Source organism: Anopheles merus, chromosome 3L (genome assembly GCF_017562075.2).
Source record: "Anopheles merus strain MAF chromosome 3L, AmerM5.1, whole genome shotgun sequence".
Lineage (NCBI taxonomy): Eukaryota > Metazoa > Arthropoda > Insecta > Diptera > Culicidae > Anopheles > Anopheles merus.
Genome location: NC_054085.1, coordinates 31,847,159 through 31,868,942, shown reverse-complemented (window position 1 = coordinate 31,868,942; position 21,784 = coordinate 31,847,159). Strand labels below are relative to the sequence as shown.

The 21,784-nt window shown below is 43.1% G+C and overlaps 1 protein-coding gene across 7 annotated transcripts; it reads left to right on the top strand.

Moving 5' to 3' along the window:
* The first annotated feature begins 529 nt into the window (after positions 1 to 529).
* LOC121599227 (dehydrogenase/reductase SDR family member on chromosome X) lies at positions 530 to 21,206 on the top strand. 7 transcript variants are annotated; one of them, XM_041926882.1, is made up of 6 exons: positions 530 to 553; positions 3,932 to 4,246; positions 19,167 to 19,274; positions 19,364 to 19,546; positions 19,620 to 19,827; positions 20,621 to 21,202. In XM_041926882.1, the coding sequence occupies exons 2-6, from the start codon at positions 4,066 to 4,068 to the stop codon at positions 21,015 to 21,017; spliced, it is 1,077 nt and encodes a 358-aa protein (XP_041782816.1). In that variant the 5' UTR covers positions 530 to 553; positions 3,932 to 4,065; the 3' UTR covers positions 21,018 to 21,202. The 7 variants fall into 7 exon arrangements, with proteins under 7 accessions (XP_041782816.1, XP_041782814.1, XP_041782815.1 ...); XM_041926880.1 differs by having other exon boundaries at positions 537 to 625; XM_041926881.1 differs by lacking the exon at positions 530 to 553 and adding an exon at positions 611 to 701.
* The last annotated feature ends 578 nt before the right edge of the window (positions 21,207 to 21,784 follow it).

The window sequence follows — 21,784 nt, the reverse complement described above, 5'->3', positions numbered from 1 at the left end:
TTAAAGGTGAACTGTTGTTAAGAGAAGATTCAACTCAACACACTTTGCAATAAAATAAACAAGGTTAAAATTCTGCTGCAGTTTTTGTATTGAAAATGTTAATGCATCTCCTGAATTTTATAGGTGCCTTAATTAGGTCCACATAACTTGCGTACCTAAACCGATAACGAAATTTTGTTGGCTGGGTTAACCTAAACAAGCGCCATCTATTGGATTATCCAAGACGCAAACCTTTGACAATGAATAGATTTAAACGAAACTTGAGGCATGAATTTCTTTGATTTACTTTCAATATAGCTATTTTTGTACAATTATTTTCTACTCATATCTGAATTAGATTTTATTCATACTATATCGTACAGAATCTAACAAACATTCAGTTTTCAAACGAAAGCTTTCACTGCCTTTAGTTTCGTTCAAACCTAACGTCCGTTTGACGTTTGTTTCGTTAAATAATTTTGCTTTCATTTTTTCTCCCTTTTTCTTCCACTGCGAAACAGCTGGTTTTGTTTGTGTTGCAGCGATGAGCAGTTGTTGTTTGATTCGGTGCCGGGTAACAGTAAAGAAAAAAAACTTCTAATTGTACATTTCCGCCGTCATATCAGTGTGTGAAGAAGCGTAAACGGTACGGTTAAAAGTGTTTACCAAAAAACAACAGCATTTAGATGGTTGAAGCTGCATTTCGGTGAATGCAATTCAAGGTGATAATGGTTCAGTGCAGACAGATTGCAGTGCTAAATCAGAAGTCAGGAGAAATTGTATACTGTTCAATAGTGTAGCTGCCACGTGGCTTTGTTATCAGCAAGGGTGCAACGAAAACGGTTTTGAATGTTTAGGAAGGCGCTTCTTGATTCCAACACCACATAAACATCATAACGGTCATCATCTTTGTGTCTTCTTTATCATGGTTTCTACAACAACAACAACAAAAACATATTTCAATCTCCGGCAAGATTATTGTCTATTCAAAATAATGACGCTTAACAACATGCGCCCATTTTACGCAAGAATCGAACCGGAGAGAAGAATTCTTGCAACGTCACTGTGCAATCGCATCTTCAAAGTTCTGGCGATTGGGTAAAACCCGAACTGCCACGCCACAACCGCAGCGTGTCTGGGTCTGGTCCGTTGAACACACGCTGAACGTGCAGAAGGGAACCGTTTGGAAATGAGCTTTTTATGTCAGTGCGCACATTACAACGAACCACGGAAGGAAGAAAAAAAAGCCGGCAAAGTAGGCGTACAGCGTAAAGTTAAACCGCCACGATCACAACAACTGCAACTGCTTAAGAAAAAGCGCTTCCCCAACACCGCTATTAGCGTCCTCCTGGAGGGGAGGAAAAAGACGCGAATAGAACGGAAAATTAATCCATTGGTAATGTATCACCGTCATCCATCTTCATGTGCGCGATTCCCCGCCTTAGGAAGTGATTTCGGTACACGTAATTGGCTTTCCGCCGTTTGGACACTGAAGACGGACTGACTGACTGGCGGTCGTTGCGTTTTAAACAGGGGCAGGAGGAAAAAAAAAACAAATCCGTCCCCATAAATCCAATTAATTGTGTCTTGCTTGCCCACCTGCCTCCTGGGTGGCGTCGGTGGCGTCTGCCCAACTTTGACGTCAAACACCGTTGCCAAAGATGTTTGCGAACAGTTTGCTGCCCATTCTTGCCATAATGATGAGGATGATGACGATGAAAAAGGTGGAACAAAATGAAATTACACATCGATGCGGGTTATCTTTTTATCACACAGAAGCGTTTGCAACATTGTTATCATAATGTCTTTCTTGTTATCATGATGTCTCTCTTGCATCATGGTGCAGTCGAAGGCTTAATCCCCTCGCGGGCTTGGTTCGATAAAGACTGACTTCGTTTTAAAAGATAAAAGACAGCAAATATACAAATACAAATCCAAAAAAAATTCGGATGTACAATTCAATTAGCAATTCGAATTTATAATTGCAAGTTACATCTTTTCCGTTGTTGAAAGTTAACATTCGTTACATCAACGGCAAATGTATAACAAACTGTCTGATTCTCCGTAACTGCTTTCCTCGTTGTGTTATCGCACACTTTCAGTCTCTTATCTGCCTTTATTTTTAACAAATTCGAATCGAAAAGCCTTCACCGACGCGAGAGAGTGCGTGTGAAGATCACGGTCCGTCACCAATCCGGTCTGGTCGAAGTTCGATTACATAAGCACTCGCTCAAAACGGAGGATGGATTTTACTTTGGGTTTTTGTTTATCAGCTCCCCGGTAAACAGGTTTGGCGGAAGGTGCAATGTCCACCTTTTGAACCTAAACACTACCAAATACGTTAAAGAGCGCTGGGAAAGGTTTTGCCCTAACGATGTATAGCTTGCGAAGGGTTTTGTGCGATCTGCGCGAGCACCATTGGCATTGGAAGATGACGCTACAAATCAGTCGATACTTGCGTCGAAAACATCGCAAACACGATCGGGCTAGAAGCTAGACAAGAAGCACTACAAACAAAGGGGGGAGATAGAGCGAGAGAAGAGAAGAAAAAAAACGCACCCGTCTCGCCTTGCTAATGACTTTAACCTTCACGCGGCCATGCGTGTTGTACCTGAAAATCTCCAGCCCCACGGCAATAATTGTTCAATTGTACCCGGGTGGTGGCGAGATTTCGTTTTGCAGCTAACGGAGAGCGCAAGCAAGAACACACAATGCCTCATCTTGCGACTGCGGCTTTGAGGAGAAGAGTCTTAGCAGGCATGGGTAGGCAAGCAATCGTCTGCTTCTCATTTCGCACGTGAAGTGGTTGCTGAAGCAATAATAAAGCATTTTCGGGGCCGGTACGGTGAGGCTGTGGCGGCAAATCTTGCAATGAAGCTGGGTGTGAAACATGATCTGCACCACGCTGTTGATGATGCCTTTGCTAGCTTGAATTGTTATGCAAAAGCTCTTTTTTCGATGGTTTCAGCTGGCACCCTATAGTTCAAGGTTGCTGCAGAAGAGGTTGCCGCACTTTCTTGTCATTGACTGTAAAGTATATTACGAAAGCTAAATTTATCTACATTTACTGCGTTTTTTTAAATAATAAAATATTCAATACCTTTTAGCAAAATACTTGCTATCTTTGAACAAATCACAATCACGGTAAACACTCTGCCTCAACCTCCCCTCCAACTTCAAACACTCTTTCCCTGGTTCTTGCTCACTTCATTTCCCTGTTTGTCCAGCTTGTCAAACAGAAAACTCTTAGCGCACGATCCTCACAACAATACGCAAAAAAAAAGTCCAAAGCTTATTTTTCACCTCTTGCTGCAAGCGGACATCCCAGTGGATGGTGGGTTTTTGTGTGTCGTTTGCTTGTTTTCTCTCTCGCTCTCTCTCCGCTCCCATTGTCTACCGCCCCGGCGCTTGCGATCGGGTTCGTCGTTTGCGTCACGTCCAAGTCACCGTGGACGGGGAAAATATTCAACGCGCAAACCTCCAAAACCGACCCCATCGGCGAGCCGAAAAATCGAATTTATTCATCCCCACTCCACGCGTGCGGTTACGGCGACGGTTTCTGGTCGGTGCGCTTGTGCGCAACCCCCGTGTGCAGCGTACGGTCGCGCGATCATATGACGTTGAATCTTCGACCGGGACGGTGCTCATGTTCCCGTCGCTTTCCAGTTGAGGTGTGCGGGCGTGTGTGCGTGCTACGGTAGGCGAACCATTTCTTGCTGCACGTGTTCTTCGTGGTCGTCGGATAGCGGAAGAGTGTGCGTGTGTGTGTGTGTGCCCATTTGGGATTTTTGACAAGGGTGGGAGCGAAAGTTATCCAGCAGTGAAGAATTCCAAAATTCCTCAGACCCTTGATCGCGGTCATCCAGCTGCATAACGGGAGTCGTGAAATTGTTCGAACCGAAAGCGGGCTGTGCGTTACTCTTCTTTTTTTTCTCTCTTTTCGATATTCAAGTGGCCGAGTTTTTGGTGCGCAATTTTGATTGCAGTGTGCTTCAGTGTCTTCAGTGCGTCCAACCAGTGTTTGTGAATCCCAGTGAGAGCTAAAAAGCAATTGAATTCCTCCTCCAATCACTCCACACTCACAAGATGGGTCTGGTACTGTTCATCGGACTGCCCGTCGGGCTACTGTTGGCCATCTTTTTCTTCATGAAATCATCGAAAGAGATGCCGAAGAACTGGGCCCAGTTTGTGTGCGAGGTGCGGATGCAGATCTGCGGCTTCCAGGGTCTTCTGGACGATTTCATCATGCGACCGCGGAATAAAGTCGGTAAGTAGTCGGCAGGTTTTGGGGCGGGGAGATCGAAAGATTCTCGCTTGCTATGCCCATTTCCATAAGGGGGGGGGGGGAGGTCTACGCTTTGCGGGAATGGCCGGTAACAGGTTTCCGTTAGATTTGGGGGGCTTATGAGATGTCGTGTGTGTGCTTGTGGTGTACGTTGTGTGGCAATCGGTTCGATACCTCGAAACTTCCAAGAAAAGTAGTAGACTCGTGCTGCCAAGGCTGCCCAAACGAATGGTAGACAATTGTGCAACTGGCGAGAGATCGTGTGCTCTGTAAGAGTATTTGGAGATCGAAATTTGAAATTATGTATGTAGGCAGCGGACACTTTAGGCATTCCCTCCCTTGGAGGGAGGAATTGGAGACGAAAGAAAAGTGAAAGGATTGTCGTGGTCATAGGTTGTCCAGTGTCAGTCTGTTTTTTCTTTCTTTCCTTCTTTCTTTACACCATCGCTCAATATGATCATGAATTACGATTTTTTTTCGATTGACCCTGATGCTGCTAGGGGCAGTGTTCGGCAATAAGTACTTCATACGTTGTTATTGCTTGTTTTGATTGTGTTTAATGACTTCAATACTCTTTATTGAACTTTAACAGAGCTGTAATGGTAATGGTTCTGCTTGTGGAGCCGTTTTGATTGTTTTATTGCTTAATGAAAGGTCAATATAATATGATTGATGGATGTATTTTGCTTTGTTTGTACTCATAGAAGTAGAATCTGAATCATTTTTTAGAAATGATTTTTCAACTGATACTCGACTCAATGACGAAGTTTTGAACGTGTTTTTTTGCCACTATTGTACGCAAATGTTAATTAAACGAAGGTCAAAGTCATACAGAAAAATGCACGCTCATCGGTGCGCATCGTTCGAATTAGCATCGCTTGTCATTTTTACCAAGGTTTGATTTGATGTTTTGTATTTATCATTCACTGTAAAAAGCCTTTTCATGTCGAGCTGCGTTGGTCGGTTGGTTGTATCAATCTGACATTGAAAATGGTTTGTTATCTACACAATAAATAAGAATAAATTGAAAGCATTGCATTATTGTCGACATATATGTAGTCACCAGTGTCCAATGGATACAAATTCTACAAGAAAAATTTTTTTTTTACCACAACGAATTAAATTATTTTAATAAACAATCTTAAAATCACTTTCAAAAAAGTTCACAATAAATTTCCGGCAGTGATGAGGCTAAAAGCAAGGCATCAGGGTAATGATCGCTAATTTACTGGCGATTTAAGAGTACTACAATGGAAATTGGCTGCCGTTTATTTGCCCATTCGACCAGTTCATCATGTATCCTATTCCTACTTTTATTTTTGCCCATTTATTTCGGACAAAATAAAATTTAAAAAAATCACAAATATAGTGCAGTCATTCCTCAGGTTACGCGATTAATGCGATTCGGAGATATTCGCGCAATTCGGATTTTCACGTTTTTAAGCCATAATACTGTGGATAAACGGTTATATTTTTATTAAATTCAGTACTTTTATGTACTAAATTACATATTTAACACAAATCGTTTTTCGAAAAGCCTCACTGCTAAATTTGTTCCTTTCCGGAAAAACTTTATTATGCAGACTGCAGACTAAATACAATACAATACAAATACAGACTATTTACTAACATAATTTCAGTTTGACAGTTTGACGACATTTGCCATCTCAGACTCATGCTAAATCATTTTTGAATGTTAGAACTGGCAATTAGCTATGGAAAATTTCACCCGCTTGATGAATCTCTTTTCTGAAGACAGGGTGAAACTTCAGCTTTCTAACTTAAACCTAACTTAATCATAAGGGCCAATATTGGTCGATAGATCTTAGCAATAGCAACCTGTCGCAATAATACTTAATCCATTGTTTGACAAAGGTGCTACATTTTTCAATTTTGCAGTAGCTGGAGTTGTTATGTGAGCTTTATCCTACAAAATGTACTTAATGGAATGGGGAAAGCCATTCTGAGATCAATTAAATTGTTATTTCAAAGTTGGTTTCAATAATTGAATCTTTTTCAACCAGCTCTTTCTAACAGCATCATGGATGTGTCAAGGGAAGCTAGTGTTTATTTACACCTAACGGACCAAACATAACAGTAATTAGCACAATGCATCGAGGGGCTTTAAAAGGCATTTACTTAGAGCTGGCAAAAATACCACAACTCAATTACTGTTCATTTACCAACGCCGATAGCGACATTAAACTACAGTGTGAAAGCATTTATAGATTTAATTTCTGGAAGCAATTTCAAACCAAAACGCCACTACTTTTTGTGGTTTTGTTCCAGGCAGTGGTTAGGTAGGTGGCGAACAATCTATCAATACCAATCAACCCTTTTACACCGCACAGGTTGTGTCTATCAAAACAGGGGGAAAAGGTAACAGATCCCGCGCTCATCCCAGTGTGCAGATAATTCGATGAACAATCGTGATTCTCTCCCCGGGCCGAAGAGTTCACAATCAACATAAATTACCCCAGTGGACAACCGCACGGGCGTGGTACAACAACAATCAGCAAGAGCATAACGATCGGGCTCCCTTGCGCTCTTTCCCACCCTGCTATTGCGCTCTGGAGCACGTCCACGCGTCGTCACCGAGTGCATTGTTGCTGCTAACTACCGGTTGCGATTGCATTTTCTGATTGTGGGCTTGCTAATGTCAGCTAAAGGGGACGCATTTCAGTTACATGCGCGTTACGGCGTGCGGCGTGATGATACAGATGCATTAGTTGGCCGTGGGCGCGTGTTTGTGATCACGAACCGTTGACATACGTACCACGTACCAGTAAAGTCCAGCGTCCATCGGGCAGCTAGTGTTAATAGCTTTTTAATTAGCTCCACTGTTCGGCGCGTAAGCTGGGTTTCCCGACATCCCAATCCACGCTCAAACCCGTTGAAAGCCATGTCCCTGCCGTATAACGCATCATCCTCCACAAGTGTGGCCCCGGCGGGAAAGCTTTTAGTGTGGGCATTTTGTGTGCCACCATTTAGTGCCGGTAATGGTTAAAGCTGTGCCCCGTTAGTGCCAGTATAAAGTGATCCGGGGTTTGCACCTAATCGAATGCCTCAATCAGAGCTGCATCCGGTGTGTACGGGTGGCAAAATCGCTGCATTCTCCCCCGCGTGAGGTGGGTTGAGTTGATGCATTACGAATGCTGCAGGAAGGATGCACATTTGCAAAAGTCAGCCAGTGTGGACGTGATCAGCGAAGATGCAGACGCTGCAGAAATCCTTTGCCAACGGTCACATTGTTCAGGTTTCAGGGGGATGCGATCGGAAAGGTAGTGTTACACGATGGGATGGGTTCGCTCCTGAGTGCATTCTTGTTTGCCGTCGGTCAATAAGTATATACCCCGTGGGTATGTGTGTGTGTGTGTATTTGCCGTTCGAAGATGCACAAACAATCCATCCATTACGGGATGGCCGAACCGGAACCCTTGACACCCTGCTGGCCGGCCGGGATGCATATGTGGCCAGATTGCACGTATGTGTTTGTATATGAGAGCGATGCGTTATACGAACGAGTGGTAAATAGCCATCGGGCTCAAACACTGTCCGGATTTCTCTGCGAACGTCAATCGGTACCGTGTACCAATCGGTCTAATCTAATACGTTCAAATGCATTACCGTGCTGTTCGAGAATTGTGTTCTGTACACACTTTAGCGAGATTGTATTCTGTGACGATGGTTGCGCAAAGACTCTTTCTCAGAAAAGGAAGAGAATGATTTCTCGGATAAGAGGACTTACAAAGTTATGAACTATACTAGCTACTTTATTGTTTTGCAATAATCCAATATTTCACAATTACAGTTGCCACATTACAGGCATTTTCAAACCGTTTAGACAATCATGGAAAATCATGGAAATAGAGATAGAGAAATTTCCCTTACAGTAAACATTGGAGATAGAGGACTTACCTTGGATTTGCCTTGGCGTAAGGAATCATTTTAAGAAGGCAGAGCGATTAAAGGAGTGTTCTTAAAATAGGCTTAAAGAATTGAAAGTTCATAGCCCGGATATCAAAGAATGGGTGAGTTCAATCTGAGAAGAGTGAGTTTCAGTCTCAGGCCGAAACAGAGAGCGAGTGAGTTGTATCGCAAAAGAGTAGTAAAGGATGTACAATCCCCTTTCATATATCCTAAAAGAGTATGTTCAAAATTCATAACTCTACGATGACTCTTCTCTATTTTTATTTAAATAACTGAAAAAACTGAAGTTCCCAGCTCTAATAGCAACACAACACTACTAGTGTTCGGTGCATTCAGTATTTGTCTTACTTTCGAAGAGTCAACTAGTTATTCAACTAGGCGTTCTACAACACCATATACAAGCTTACTGAACTTTTTACTGACTACTGTACTACCACTGTGCAACTCAGTCTTTCCAACGGGATATGTCATTATTTACGGTCCTGGGAGACATAGTTTCACTCAAGGTTTTTGCTCAAATTCATATTGAATTATAACCACTACTACGTCCGATCTTTACATGAATCGAAGCTTTCACTAGGTTGCCACGCATAGTGCAATGTTTAATGATGCACCAGAATAATAATATTCTCAAATTTGACTCAAATTTATCCTGAGTTAGTGTAAAGCGTGACCGACGACAAACTAACTCTAATGCTTCACTATAACAACGTTATCAACAGCGCTAACAAAACATTATGCTTTATATTGAAATCAACAAGGGAATTAAATGACTTGTATTGTTTGAAATCTTTATGTAATGTTCGTTGGTCTGACTCCAATGTTAGAATACGGTCCAATCGTAACATGTCTGCACATGGTCCTAAAAAACAGGAATGAGATGAGGTCCAGGAAAAAACACGATTCGCTTTCAGGAAATCAGGATGGACAGTCGCATCCACGATATCCTCCTACAATCAACACTGTCTATCTCTGGGCCTAGAATACTTGCAAACTAGGCGTTGTAGGTTTGAAAGTTTGGTTCATAGCTGGGTTTTAATTAGGAACGACTGATGATAACTACTAGGAATCGTAACTAATAGTTTTACATCAAGCTCGCGCCAACATGTCCATGTCCTTTACAAATTTACGCATAGATGTATCACTAATCTGCGTCAAACTATGGTTCGATCTGGAAAGTTAATTGATAATTAAGAAAAAACAATCAACATTCATGTACTTACCTATTCTTCTGAAAGTTTCAATTTTAAGTGCTCTCTTTGTTCATACTTATATTACTTTGTGGTACGTACATTGCGGTACAATCTGGTGGGGATATAAGACTGATATAAGGCGGTGTATTTGAACAGTTTGATCAATTTTAAACAGCAGAAGTTAAAGCATTGCTCAAATATTGCTTTTTTATAATTTTTTTAGCGATTCTAGGAACAATTTCAATGAACAATAATAGTTTCAATAACAAAAAATCGCTACATTTAGCCACCACAGCACGGGTGATTGTAAACCATCGTTAGTAAAATATATCTAATCAGCTTCCGAAACCTTATTTAACCTTCCATACACTCCATTTTCAGCTGCATCTATTTATCATTGAATAGAAAACAATCAGAACACATAGATTCAATCGCCCATATTGCATATCTGCACCATAATCAAGTATATCCGCAAGCAATTGCAAACGTTTATCAGCAGCTGGCCGGTGTGTTGGTCAAACAATTTAGCTCCCTCACTCCCTCGCTGCCATTCCTCGGGGGTTGGTTAATTCCAGGGATGGGTTGACCCCAACAACTCCCCTCCCGTAACACCATTCATCCTCCACACCACCGCCAATCCGATCGGGGTAAAATCTTCAGATACGGGTGCGAATCTCTCCCCTTTATTGAGCCCATTATTGGGTGCCGATAGGCTGGATAAACAGTGAAGGGAAACAATTTCCCGGCTCACCGATATGGTTGAGCCGACAGAAAGGGTCTTGCATAAGTAGCGCCGATCTCTTCCTCCTCTGTACATCCTCTGTTCACCACCAGCCCCCCCCCCCCCCTTTTGAGCATTGCAAAATCAGCTCCAGGACTCCTGGCACAGTCGGTGCGCATTCTGAATTATGACCGGCGCAACCAACAAACCCGTCAATGGTGGCAAAAGAGCGTGATTTATCATTTTCCCGGCCATACGGGTGGTTCCTGCTTTTGGGTGGGATTGGAGGCGTTGGATCAAGGTTGGAGGGCGAACACCCTTATCGGCGACGCAATCGACACGGTTATGCTAAATTGGGTTTTGCAAATGAGGTTAAGTCCATCGAAACGATGCGTTACGGCGCAATTGGGTGGAAAAACGTCGGTGGAAGCAGACACACATACATACTGTGAGACCATACACACACAAACACACACATACGTCAAAGAATCAGCCGAAAAAGCAGCCGGAGAAGGGTTGTCGATATGTTGCCAGTGCGCCTCGTTCTAGCCGAGTGTGCATATCGTCGAAATGCAATTTGCGGAATGTTTTAGCATCGGTGGTTTTTGGCGGAAAACGCTCACCGATACCTGTACCTTGCCTTGGTAGGTGCCTGTGTAGGTGAGGCTGTGTGCAGTTAAGCGGTCAAAAAACCCATCTCGCCACTTCAATTGGCAGCAGCAAAAAGCGCAACGAGCATACGGGATTTCCACCGTTTGCTACCATCATTGCCCCCCCCCCCCTCCCCCCCAGAAGACCAATACGTTGTGTTTTCAACTTTTAGCTTGGGCCGAAATTGCTCTCCACCACCATCCAAAGGCGGTGAAACATTTGCATTCAGACGTTTTAACTTTTTTTCTTGCCCTTCCCCACGCCATGGTTCTGCGTGGTATTCTAAATCCCTGGCCCGTGTGGGAGATAGCGTATCGGTTAAATTGAAAAACTGCAAACGATTTATATGCAGTGGGGGGAAAACTGGTCGCTCCGAACGGTTTTGCAGTGCAGGATTTCGGTTGATTTTCAAGGAAAATTGTGGACTTCTAACAACCCTCGCTGTTCGTCTCGGTTATACCAAAACAATCGCGTTGAAATCAAAGTGGCGCGATGGTTTCAGATAGTGAAAGGATTTTGCTTGCTTATGTAGTACATGCAATGGATGTATCTTGCTTAGCTTACCCTTTCTGTACAGTGTCATACGCTAATACAAGACTAAAAATAGAAATAATAACGTCTAACAAGTAAAAGCTGTGAAATGTAGATTATGTTTTTGAGGTTCGTAGAATGTTGTGATCGAAGATGTTGCTAAAGATGGGAGAAAAAAATAAACTCTCCTCGAAAAAAAAAATAGGGGAGGGTGGGGCAAAATTGACACCCTATGCATTATTTGACATGAAGGATAATTTCCAAAATAAAAAGTATTTTCATTGAAGTGTTTTAGGAATAGCGTAATAGGAGTCTCTGAACCTGTAATGAAACAAGAAACAAGAAAAATACCAATTGAGATTTAGTAGCAAAATGATGGATTTTTTCCACTTCATAAATAAGCTTTATATACTATCGCAGGGATGCGTGGACATTTCATATGGTATAGTTTACATGGTATAAAAAAGATATGACTTTTCTGTAGAATTTATCTGACGAAAGAATATAATTTTAGTATATCCTTTTATTAATAAACCAAAAAATATATAAAAATTATCATGTGGAGCAAAACTTGATAAAAAAGCGTTTGATGAGGCTATGGTGCTGTATTTGTCCACGGAGCAAAGGTAACAGACATAGCTTCAAATGACACGAATTTCACTGTATTCACGAATTTCGTCAATAGAGAAGATTTCGTGAAGCAAAAAATGTTTAAATTTAAAAAGGATATGTTTGGAAAAATTGGAAGGGTTTGGTGATAGTTTTCGCTCCTATAAAAAGATTAAAATCATAGAATACTATAATAAATAATTGTGTTACTTTGAATATTCAAAATAATATTCGATATGCTGCTTAACATGCCCATTTTGCCCTGCTTTCCTCTCAATGTATTTTCCGTAGCATGTTGGTAGCCTTATTTTTGGCATGATTAATGGGTAATAGGCATTATATTTGCATCTAAAACAAACAAATCATGAGTTGTAGGCGAACGTGAATCATCCAATCCTGCTTTATTGGCAAATTAACATGTTTAAAATGACTTCTAATGATTGAAAAACACCAAATACAGTGTTTCATAAACAAAGATTTCTAAAATGTCCAAAGCGGATTCAATATAATGGTTCAATGGTTCAATAAATCAATTCAAGTAGTTTATCCAAATACACACTAAATACTGCCAACTACTAAACAACTAGCATAGCTTCTATGCAAATGACTTTCTTCGTAGCAAAATAAACAACACCCAATCGCTTGCCATCTTTTGTACCCTAGCAAACGTTACCCTCTCCACTATCATAGATTTGTGCATCGGGTAATTGTATACTTTTTAATCGAACCGTTCTGTAACAGCGCAATACAGAAAAGAAAACTCGCCTTTTCCATTAGCGTGCGGAGCGAGAGAACAGCTAAAAGAACGCACACAAAGGGATGAACGTAGCGAAGATTTAATTATTCGATAGCAGTGGATGGGGAGAGCCTGGCCTGGAGGACCTGGAGCGTTCATTCCAATGCACGATTTGTTTAGTGCTTCAGGCTATATCCTCACAACAGAGTATTTGTAATTCCACCTTTTTCCGATCCGACGGAAAACTGCTACAACGACTAGAATGCATTTTGCAGGCTGCTGCATTTGCATGCACTAAAGGTACCCCTCTCTTTTTCTCGGGGCTGTTTGCTTTGCAGGAACGCCGGTGGATGCCGGTGGCATCGGCAATGAAGTCCGTTCGTCCCAGTCATTAAGGTGTATTGTGATGCCAAAAAGCTGCTCGATGCTGGAATGCTTTTGTACACATTTTAACTCACTCATTTGCAAAAGCGGAAATACCTTTCCACGTTTGTAAAACCCGCAAACAACAACCAACGCTCATTTATCCAGTGTCGCCGGGCGCTGGAATGCTGTTGCTCGATGCATTTGCTTGGGCTGGTTTCCCCGCTGGCGGTGTGTGGTGCTATCGAAGTGATTGGAATTCTTTTTCGATTACCGTGAACAAATTGCCCCCACAGCCCGCTTCCAAACGCGCGGTGGCGCCTACGCCCCTACGAGCATAATTGATTGAATCAATTTTTCATCTCCATTCACTGGTGTGGCGCGCCTGGTCGGGACTCTTTTAGCGCTGCACGTGTTGCCATGACAAACGCAACAAAAAAAAAAAAACATGACGTTAGCACTCACACACACAAAAAAGAAATGCGCCACGAGAGTCCCGAAATAATGACCAAAACCTCAGTGTAAATCAGTTCCGTTGCTCCCTACGGGACATTCGAAACACGATCCATTTTCCGATTGGCGCGTATCCGATCGGTGTGTGAGACATGAATTTCAATGATTAAACAATCATTTGGGACCGGCAAGCCCCGACAGTGCCTTTGTGAGCTTTTGTAGATGAGGGTATGTGTGTGTGGGTGTGTGTGTGTGTCACCAACGTTAAATGCAAAATTAATTGCACAATTTTCTCCCGGTGGTGTTCGTCGTATCGTTCGTAGAGGTTTTTTTTGTGTGTTGCTTTGGTTTCGTTTCATTTCGTTCAAATTTGACACCGGAACACGGAACTGACTTTTGCCTCTTTGGCTGTCGCCCGGTTGGCGATGTTGGCGCATGTTTCGACATGCCTGCAAGAGTGAGAGAGCGAGAGAAAGAGCACCCGTGAATGCTCTGGTTCATTAAGAGACGAGGTCACAAAGCTCACACATACACACTATCACCTGGCACACAGGCTGGCAGACAGGAAGATTGAGCCAATTCCCCCAACGCGCTCGACACACAGCTCGAGGGCACATACCGGAAGCGAAGCGAACAGGAACCACGACCATTACCGACCGCTTTTGATGGGGGGGGGGGAGAGGTTGTGGTGGATACAGGAAGGGTGCAGCTTTCCCCGGGTTTTTCCACTTTCCACCGGAAACCGATGAAATGATCCTCCGACGGAACCACACAATACCACACAATCCCATGGCAATTGGCATGGGGCAACGGTTGCACCGATTTGCCCGGGAACGCTCCACACACTCGGTCAGTGGGATGGGATGGGATGGAGGGTGGGGACCATCTCCACCGTGCCTGATAGCAGGAATATTATATGTATCGCTGGCAGGCAGGCAGGCAGGACTTCTAAAGCAAATTAAAGCCAGTGGCCAGCCGGTGACTTTCTCTGCTGGCTCGCTCGCTCCTCGCTGGTCGCTACATGGACGTGGACACAATTTGCCTCTTTTAAATACTCGCAGTGAGTATGTATATGAGTGTGTAGGTGAGAGCATTTTTTACAAGCATGGGGACATGCGAGCTTCCCCATTTACGGTACCGGCTTATCTGCCTCTTTTTTATTCTTATTTCATTGCTGCTGCTGCTGCTGCTAGACCACTTTGCGCTCGGATGCAATTTCCGGATGCTGCATCAAAGACCGAGGGTTATTACTTTTTGCATCCCAGGGCCTCCCGGTAGGCTCGGTAATGTGCCGCAATCGTGCCGCGTGTCCGACCAGGGATTTGGTGGTGGCTTCGGCAACGGCTAATCTTAATCGAGAAGTAATTAGGGAATTCTTTGGACATCATTTAAATCGAATGCAAGCTTATTGTTAAATATTAAAATAAATATTAACGGTCAATTCGATGGTACAGTGGTGCTTTCCGTCAATCCCGATAGAGGACACTATCGAAGTGGAGTCGTGCTGATAACGATCGGGTCGAGCAATCCCGATAACACGAAAATTCCCGAACGTGGCAAAGGTTACGATCTTTAGCCATTCTTTCACCGATCCCCGAACCAAGCGACTGATTTTTTAGCTACAATAAACTAACTACGTTGCTTAAAAAACGCTTGTGTATTTCATATTTATTGTACATTCGGGTGAACGAAAGAATTCTGTTGATAACGTTTCAACATTCTAAAAAATCATTCGCTTTCGATTAATTAATTTTCTCCACATTGTGATCCCTTGCTTCACCCGTTGCCGGCTAATAATGATTCCTGAGGCAAATCGGAATCACCGTGCTGAAGTGAATACAAGACAAATTACTGTGCGAGGAAATAGGTTATAAGGATTACGCGCGTGTTTAAGAAAAGGACTACGGATTAAGTTAAGTTAATTGTGTTGTTTCCTTGCGCATCTCACCCGTTGCCAGCGATATAAAGTTCCTGAGGAAATTCGGAACATAGTTGTGCTGAAGTGAACTTGCAACAGGATAAGTGAACCATACAGAGGACTAATTCGTAGTGCTTCAATAGTTTATGTGAAATTATTACGTTTCGCCAAATGGATATGAAATATGTTGTTTCAATATGTGTTGTGTTGTTAAAGTTGCTTTGGATAATCATTGCAAATGATTTAGGGAGAAGTGAATCGCCATTTCTATCGGGGGAACAAAAAGGTCATGCAGTGCACATCAACCAGGCAGGGGATGGCAACCTATTAGTGCGCAAGAAAATATTCAGGCGTAAAAGAGCTAGAAGAAAAATAGCAAAGGATAGTTCAGGCATTTACCCCAAAATGCCAAAAGTATGTGCGGTCGTGAACAAAACACCCAACTGCCACCATCGAATTGTACCAATAAGAGTATTTGCCTGGCTCGCAAACACTGGGGCCAGTGTTAAATATTAAAATAAATATTAACGGTCAATTCGATGGTACAGTGGTGCTTTCCGTCAATCCCGATAGAGGACACTATCGAAGTGGAGTCGTGCTGATAACGATCGGGTCGAGCAATCCCGATAACACGAAAATTCCCGAACGTGGCAAAGGTTACGATCTTTAGCCATTCTTTCACCGATCCCCGAACCAAGCGACTGATTTTTTAGCTACAATAAACTAACTACGTTGCTTAAAAAACGCTTGTGTATTTCATATTTATTGTACATTCGGGTGAACGAAAGAATTCTGTTGATAACGTTTCAACACTTATGGTTTGCTGGGGGGTTTTTTGTTTGGTTGGTGCAGTTTCAATGCGGTCGCTGTAGTGTGTCCTGGTGTGGCTGCAAACAGGGGCCTTCGTACGAAAGGGAGCTTAGCTTTTCAGTAGGAAAATGCATTTCAGTCGTGTGAATGTTTTAGAAGGATTTTCTATTGCTGTACGCTGATGGATTATGGGGACATCATTAAGCGTGGAATTGTTGCAGTTCTGAGCGCCGATAGATAAAGCGTGTAGCTAAATTGGTACATTCTAGGCGATGATTGAATTGCATTGTGGGAGAGATATCAGTGTGATGATGAAATGGTGGAATGACGAATTTGTTTTTGCCTGCTATTGAATAGATTATTATATTGATTCAGGAAGAGTTCAGCGTAGCTGGGAATGTTTTAAGTCTACCTGTGTACATTATTTTATTGGTTAAAAATATACAGAAAAAAGCTCTCGAGTTTATTCAACAATGCTCAGTTAAAGTAAGATTTCTTTAAATATTTGCATATATTCTTTTCAATACATCATATGGCATCGTTCATCAATCTTAATTAAATTTAGTTGTAAATAGTCTAATTCCCAAGTCTTCGCTTTTGTTGTATCGCATAGATATCAATGCACCATCCCGATCACTTTAGAGGTTTAGAGAGATTATACTGATTGTTCAGCCCAGCTCCAGCGCTGGTCGGTCTGTCCCTACGTTCCGCATGTTGGCTGAATTCTAAACTATTTCAGATTGCTTTGTGATTATTATTTCAACCCAATGCTTCGAAGAACGTCTTCAAAAGCGGAGTTTCTGCCGTGGCCGTAGTGAACTATGACAAAAAGCTTCGTTTTACTACGTAATATTGTTACCCATCTTAATTAGGCCGTATGCAGATTTATAATAACAACAATAATTATTTAACAGTGTCACAAGAACATGAGCAATCCATTTTCTGCCCTGATTTCACAAATGCGATTTAGTGAGACACAAATTTGGCTGATATACCTAATTTAAAACTAACAACTATATGGTACAAACTCAATCTTGAGTCCGAACTATGTTGTACTAATGATAAATAATAAATTCCATGTTTTTAATCTGCTAAAAGAGCGTAATTGATCATGCACCATGGATAACAAGCAGAAGAGCTTAAGTAGCATAATAAAGAGCATAAGCATTAAAGAGTATAATGAAAAAATAGTTAAATACATAACTTTGATGTTTTTATTGTCAACCTGAGTGCACTGAAAAAAGGTGTTAATACACTTGCATAAAAAAAAAAAAATCTTCAAATATTCCTTCCTTTCAGCCACACGAAAGTTCATAAACAACGCATTAAATTCATACGGAACAGCAGTACATTTTCATCGTACGCCATATAATCCACAAACTTTTGTTAGCCCATTTTCCCCCCCACCAAAAACCTCATTAAAATGCATCGATATAGACAGACAAAAAGAAGATTATTAAAACTATACCACCCAGTGCCGCCATGGAACGCATCGAACGCGCATCATCGACACCAAATTGAGACTTATTTCCCCATCGCCCCATTGGGACAGCGAAAAACACAAGCATTGTGCGAAATTGACACTGTTGTCCATTGCCATTTTTTTTGTGTTGTGTGGAAAGCGAAAAAAGACAATGCATTTATTTGTGGGAAAACGTAAAAAACATCCAAAACCTTAAAGCCGGTCTACAAAACGTCCATAAAAAAACCTCAAAATGGAAATGAATGTTGCATTTTAGGCTTCGAGAGGCTGCTCAATAGAAATGCACTGAATAGTTTTCACCTGTACCAAAAGAAAAACAAAGCAAGACGAAATAAGTGAAACCATCATACCTGCGGTATTTAATACCATCCGATCTGTTTCCGCCAGAAATCATCCCAATAGTGACTATTGCAATATTCCTGCGCTGTTGCTGCTGCTGCTGCTGCTGCGGCTGTTAATCCCTTACTCATCATTGCATTTGCAAACGCGTGGCCGGTACCCCGGGGTCGGTATCTTTAATTTTTCACAAAAATTAAGCCCACTCCGTTCGGCACACACGTCTCTGCACCTATCCCTCAATTATTTGGTTCAATTACCATTGCTCAAGTAAAACGACCTACAAAAAAGTACACACACACGTACCCACTTTCGCTGCAATACTGTCACCCGGTGTTGGCGCCCTTCATTTGCACGTGTGGCAGGCACACCGTGTCGCTGATGCCGTCGTGACCACCGTTTCGCCTCCCCCTTTCGTAGCGTGGAATTAAAATTTTAATTTTCCACGCTTCACAATATTGATCAGAGCTTTCTTCCTTTTTTCCGTGGCTCCGCGTGTGGGTGCACGAGGCGCTCACACGATAAAGCATCGGGTGATAACAAACAACCCGAAAAAAATGCAGAAAAAAATCGAACAAAAAAAGATCCATCACTCCATTTGCGCCAACGCCGGGGAGTTCGAATTTTTCGCTAGGTGGAATAGGGAGGGAATTTATTTGGATTCAATTATAAAACCGGTAGAACCAGAAGGGTGGTTGTCGCATCAGGCATTTCTAGCACCAGCTGGTGGGCCCGGGGCTTGTTTTGTGGTTGCGTGTCAATGCTGCCGGTGTCGGAGGATTCCAACAGGCCGCGCGAGCGCACCGGGGCGCACAAGCTGGCGACGAAGCATTGCTATTTTTAATCAGTGCCAGCAGCTGTTGCTGCCCTACCTTCTATATCCTTTTGATTTCACCTGGATGGGGTAAATAAAAGAAGCAAAAAAGGAGAAAGAAACGGCACAATCCAGGGCAACCTAACAGGGATGTATAAAGACATTCAGAATGATATTAAACGCGCCTCAGTTGTGTTGTTCGTTCTTGGCGATGCCTGAAAGATAGTGTGGAATGTGTGATGAAACATTTGAAGCTTTGCGTTGCCGGCCAATATCAAACACTTCCACGACAGTCTGGTAGTCAAATTTATCATTTGTTTCATTTTTTCCCCTCTCTCTCTCACCCATTCGCAGAACTGTACAAGCAGCCGGGAAAGATTGCGCTCATCACCGGTGGCAATCGTGGCATCGGGCTGCGCATCGTCAAGAAGCTGGTCGAGTGTGAAATCGAAGTCATCCTTGGTATGTGTAGCGAAAACGGCAACACAGCAAGCTTTCTTTAAATGATTCCTTTTGCTTTATTCGTTTCTTTTTTGCATGCTGCTGTGCAGGTGTACGCAATCCAGTCGATTCCCGGAAAGCGGTCGAGGCATACCTGGAGCATGCCAAAATCCCGGTCAGCAGCTGCAAGCTGCACTACGAGCAGCTCGACATCGGCAACATGAAGTCGGTGCGCGAGTTTGCCACCAAGATTAGGGCCAAGTTTGATAAAATCCATCTTCTCATCAACAATGGTAAGTGTGGTCTTGGCTAAACCCAACGGTGAACCCTACTTTTAAAGTCCTGCTTTTATTAACCCCTTATCAGCCGGTGTTATGAGCGTGCCGTTTAAGCTGAACGACGAAGGTTTCGAATCGCACATGGCCATCAACTATTACGGCCACTTTCTGCTGACGCATCTGCTGCTGCCCCAGCTGCGGGCCGCCGGTACGGCTGAGTGTAAGGCGCGCGTCGTCAATGTGTCGTCCTGTGTGCACAAGATTGGCGAAATTGATTACAACGACATTAACAAGGTGTAAGTACAACATTTATGTGCTATTCTTTGGGTTTTTGACTCTTAACATTGGTCTTAGTCCGAATCCGACTCCAGGAAAATCGGAATCACTAGTTCCGTTTGGAGTCTGGAGTCGGCTGGAGCAAGAATCGCCTGAAGTCGAGGTTCTCCAGAGTCAGATTCATCCGGTGTCGCAGTTATCCAATATAGGAGTCGTCCGGAGTCGATCAGTGTCGGGCTGGTATTTAATTTTGCTGAGTTTTTTCGTCTTTTGTTTTGCGCATACACTGCGTAAACAGACCGATTCCCGTCGATTTCGGATCCCAACTCCGGTTGACTCCGATTCCAATTGGCTACTGTTCTGGACGACCCCGCCTCCGGCCGGCTCCGATTCTGGATGACTCCGACTTTGATTTTGTCTTCGAATGACTCCGATTCCGGACGACTCTGACTCAGGGCAACTTCGACTTCAAATTCGACTCCGGACGAATCCGACGGACGAAGAATCTGACTCTGGATGACTTCCACTTCGATTTTGACTCCGACTCCGGACGACTCTGACTCCGGACAACTTCGACTCCGGACGACACCTACTCCACACGATTCCGACTCCGGATGACTCCGAACGACTCCGGATAATGCTGTTCGGAGCTACCTTCTGGAGTCGGTTCTGAAATTTTCGGATTCGAATCAGAGTCGACTCTGAATTTTTATCAACTCTACCCAGCACTATCCCACACAGTAATTTTTAATTTTTATTTTCAAAACCTCACGATTATAATTTCATTGTTTAATTACTCTTCCTTGCATGCAGTAAAAACTACTACCCAGCGGACGCGTACAACCAGAGTAAGCTCGCCCAGGTCCTGTTCGCCAAGTACACGAACCTGATGTTCGAGGAGGAGGGCATGCCGGTACTGTCCTACTCGCTGCACCCGGGCGTCGTCAACACGGACCTGTTCGAGCACTCCAGCACCAACTACATCCCGTGGGTGCGGGCGCTGCTGTTCAAAAACCCGGAGGAAGGCTCCCGTACCGTGGTGTACGCGGCGATCGCACCGAAGCTGGAGACGCGCGGTGGCTGCTACCTGAGCAACTGCCGGGAGGCGGGCAGCCACCGGTACTGGAACAACTCCGTCCAGTGTGAGAAGCTGTTCAACTTCACTTGTGATACGCTCGGCATCGATGATTTCTTCTACAAGGGGAAATAACAGCCCCCCGCAGGCTTGCTACCGGGTACATTCCCTTATTTTTGCGATTCCTTCCACTGGTAACATCATGTATTACCTTACATCACGAAGAAGCTGGCGGGGAAGATTATTTTGTTGATGTTTTTTTTCTACAACTTTCTTTTTGAAAAACAATAATGAAAACTCAAGAAACGTTTCTGTAAGAAGTAAGTAATGTTTACAACTCCTTTTGTTTTGTTATTATTATGATGGCATAAGTAATATCCGATTTTTAAGCCACGAAGACAGCATGTCTTCTATGGGTAGATAAAGCAATTACAACTAATTATAATTTAAAACGCAAGAAGGAACTAATTTTACAGTAAAGCTTCTCCGGCACTCCTTCTTCACCTACTTCACCAATCCACAGAAGAGAAAAAAACAGGGAAAGAAAGCAACAAGGCATGCGAGCAAAAACGGGCAGCGCCTACCAATATTTGGCTTTCGTATTAAAGGGGTTTGATTTTCTTTCCGAGCCCGAGCAATTTCCTGGAAGCGAGTCCCTCGTCCTGGTCGTGGTTGAAAGCTCATCGCTACCTCACCGCCGCAGGCACACCTGTTTAACGTGTTTGCATAGGACGTGTTCGGATTAGGGTGGGAGGGAGGCAGTTTTTTTTTGTTGTTCTGGAATTGCCCATCGCACAAAACCCCCTTGGTTACCTTACCTTGCAACGTAGCATTTCCTTGGGGATCGTTTTTTCGGTTCAGCTCTTTCCGAGAATCAAGGCCAACACTGGAAAACTGGTTTC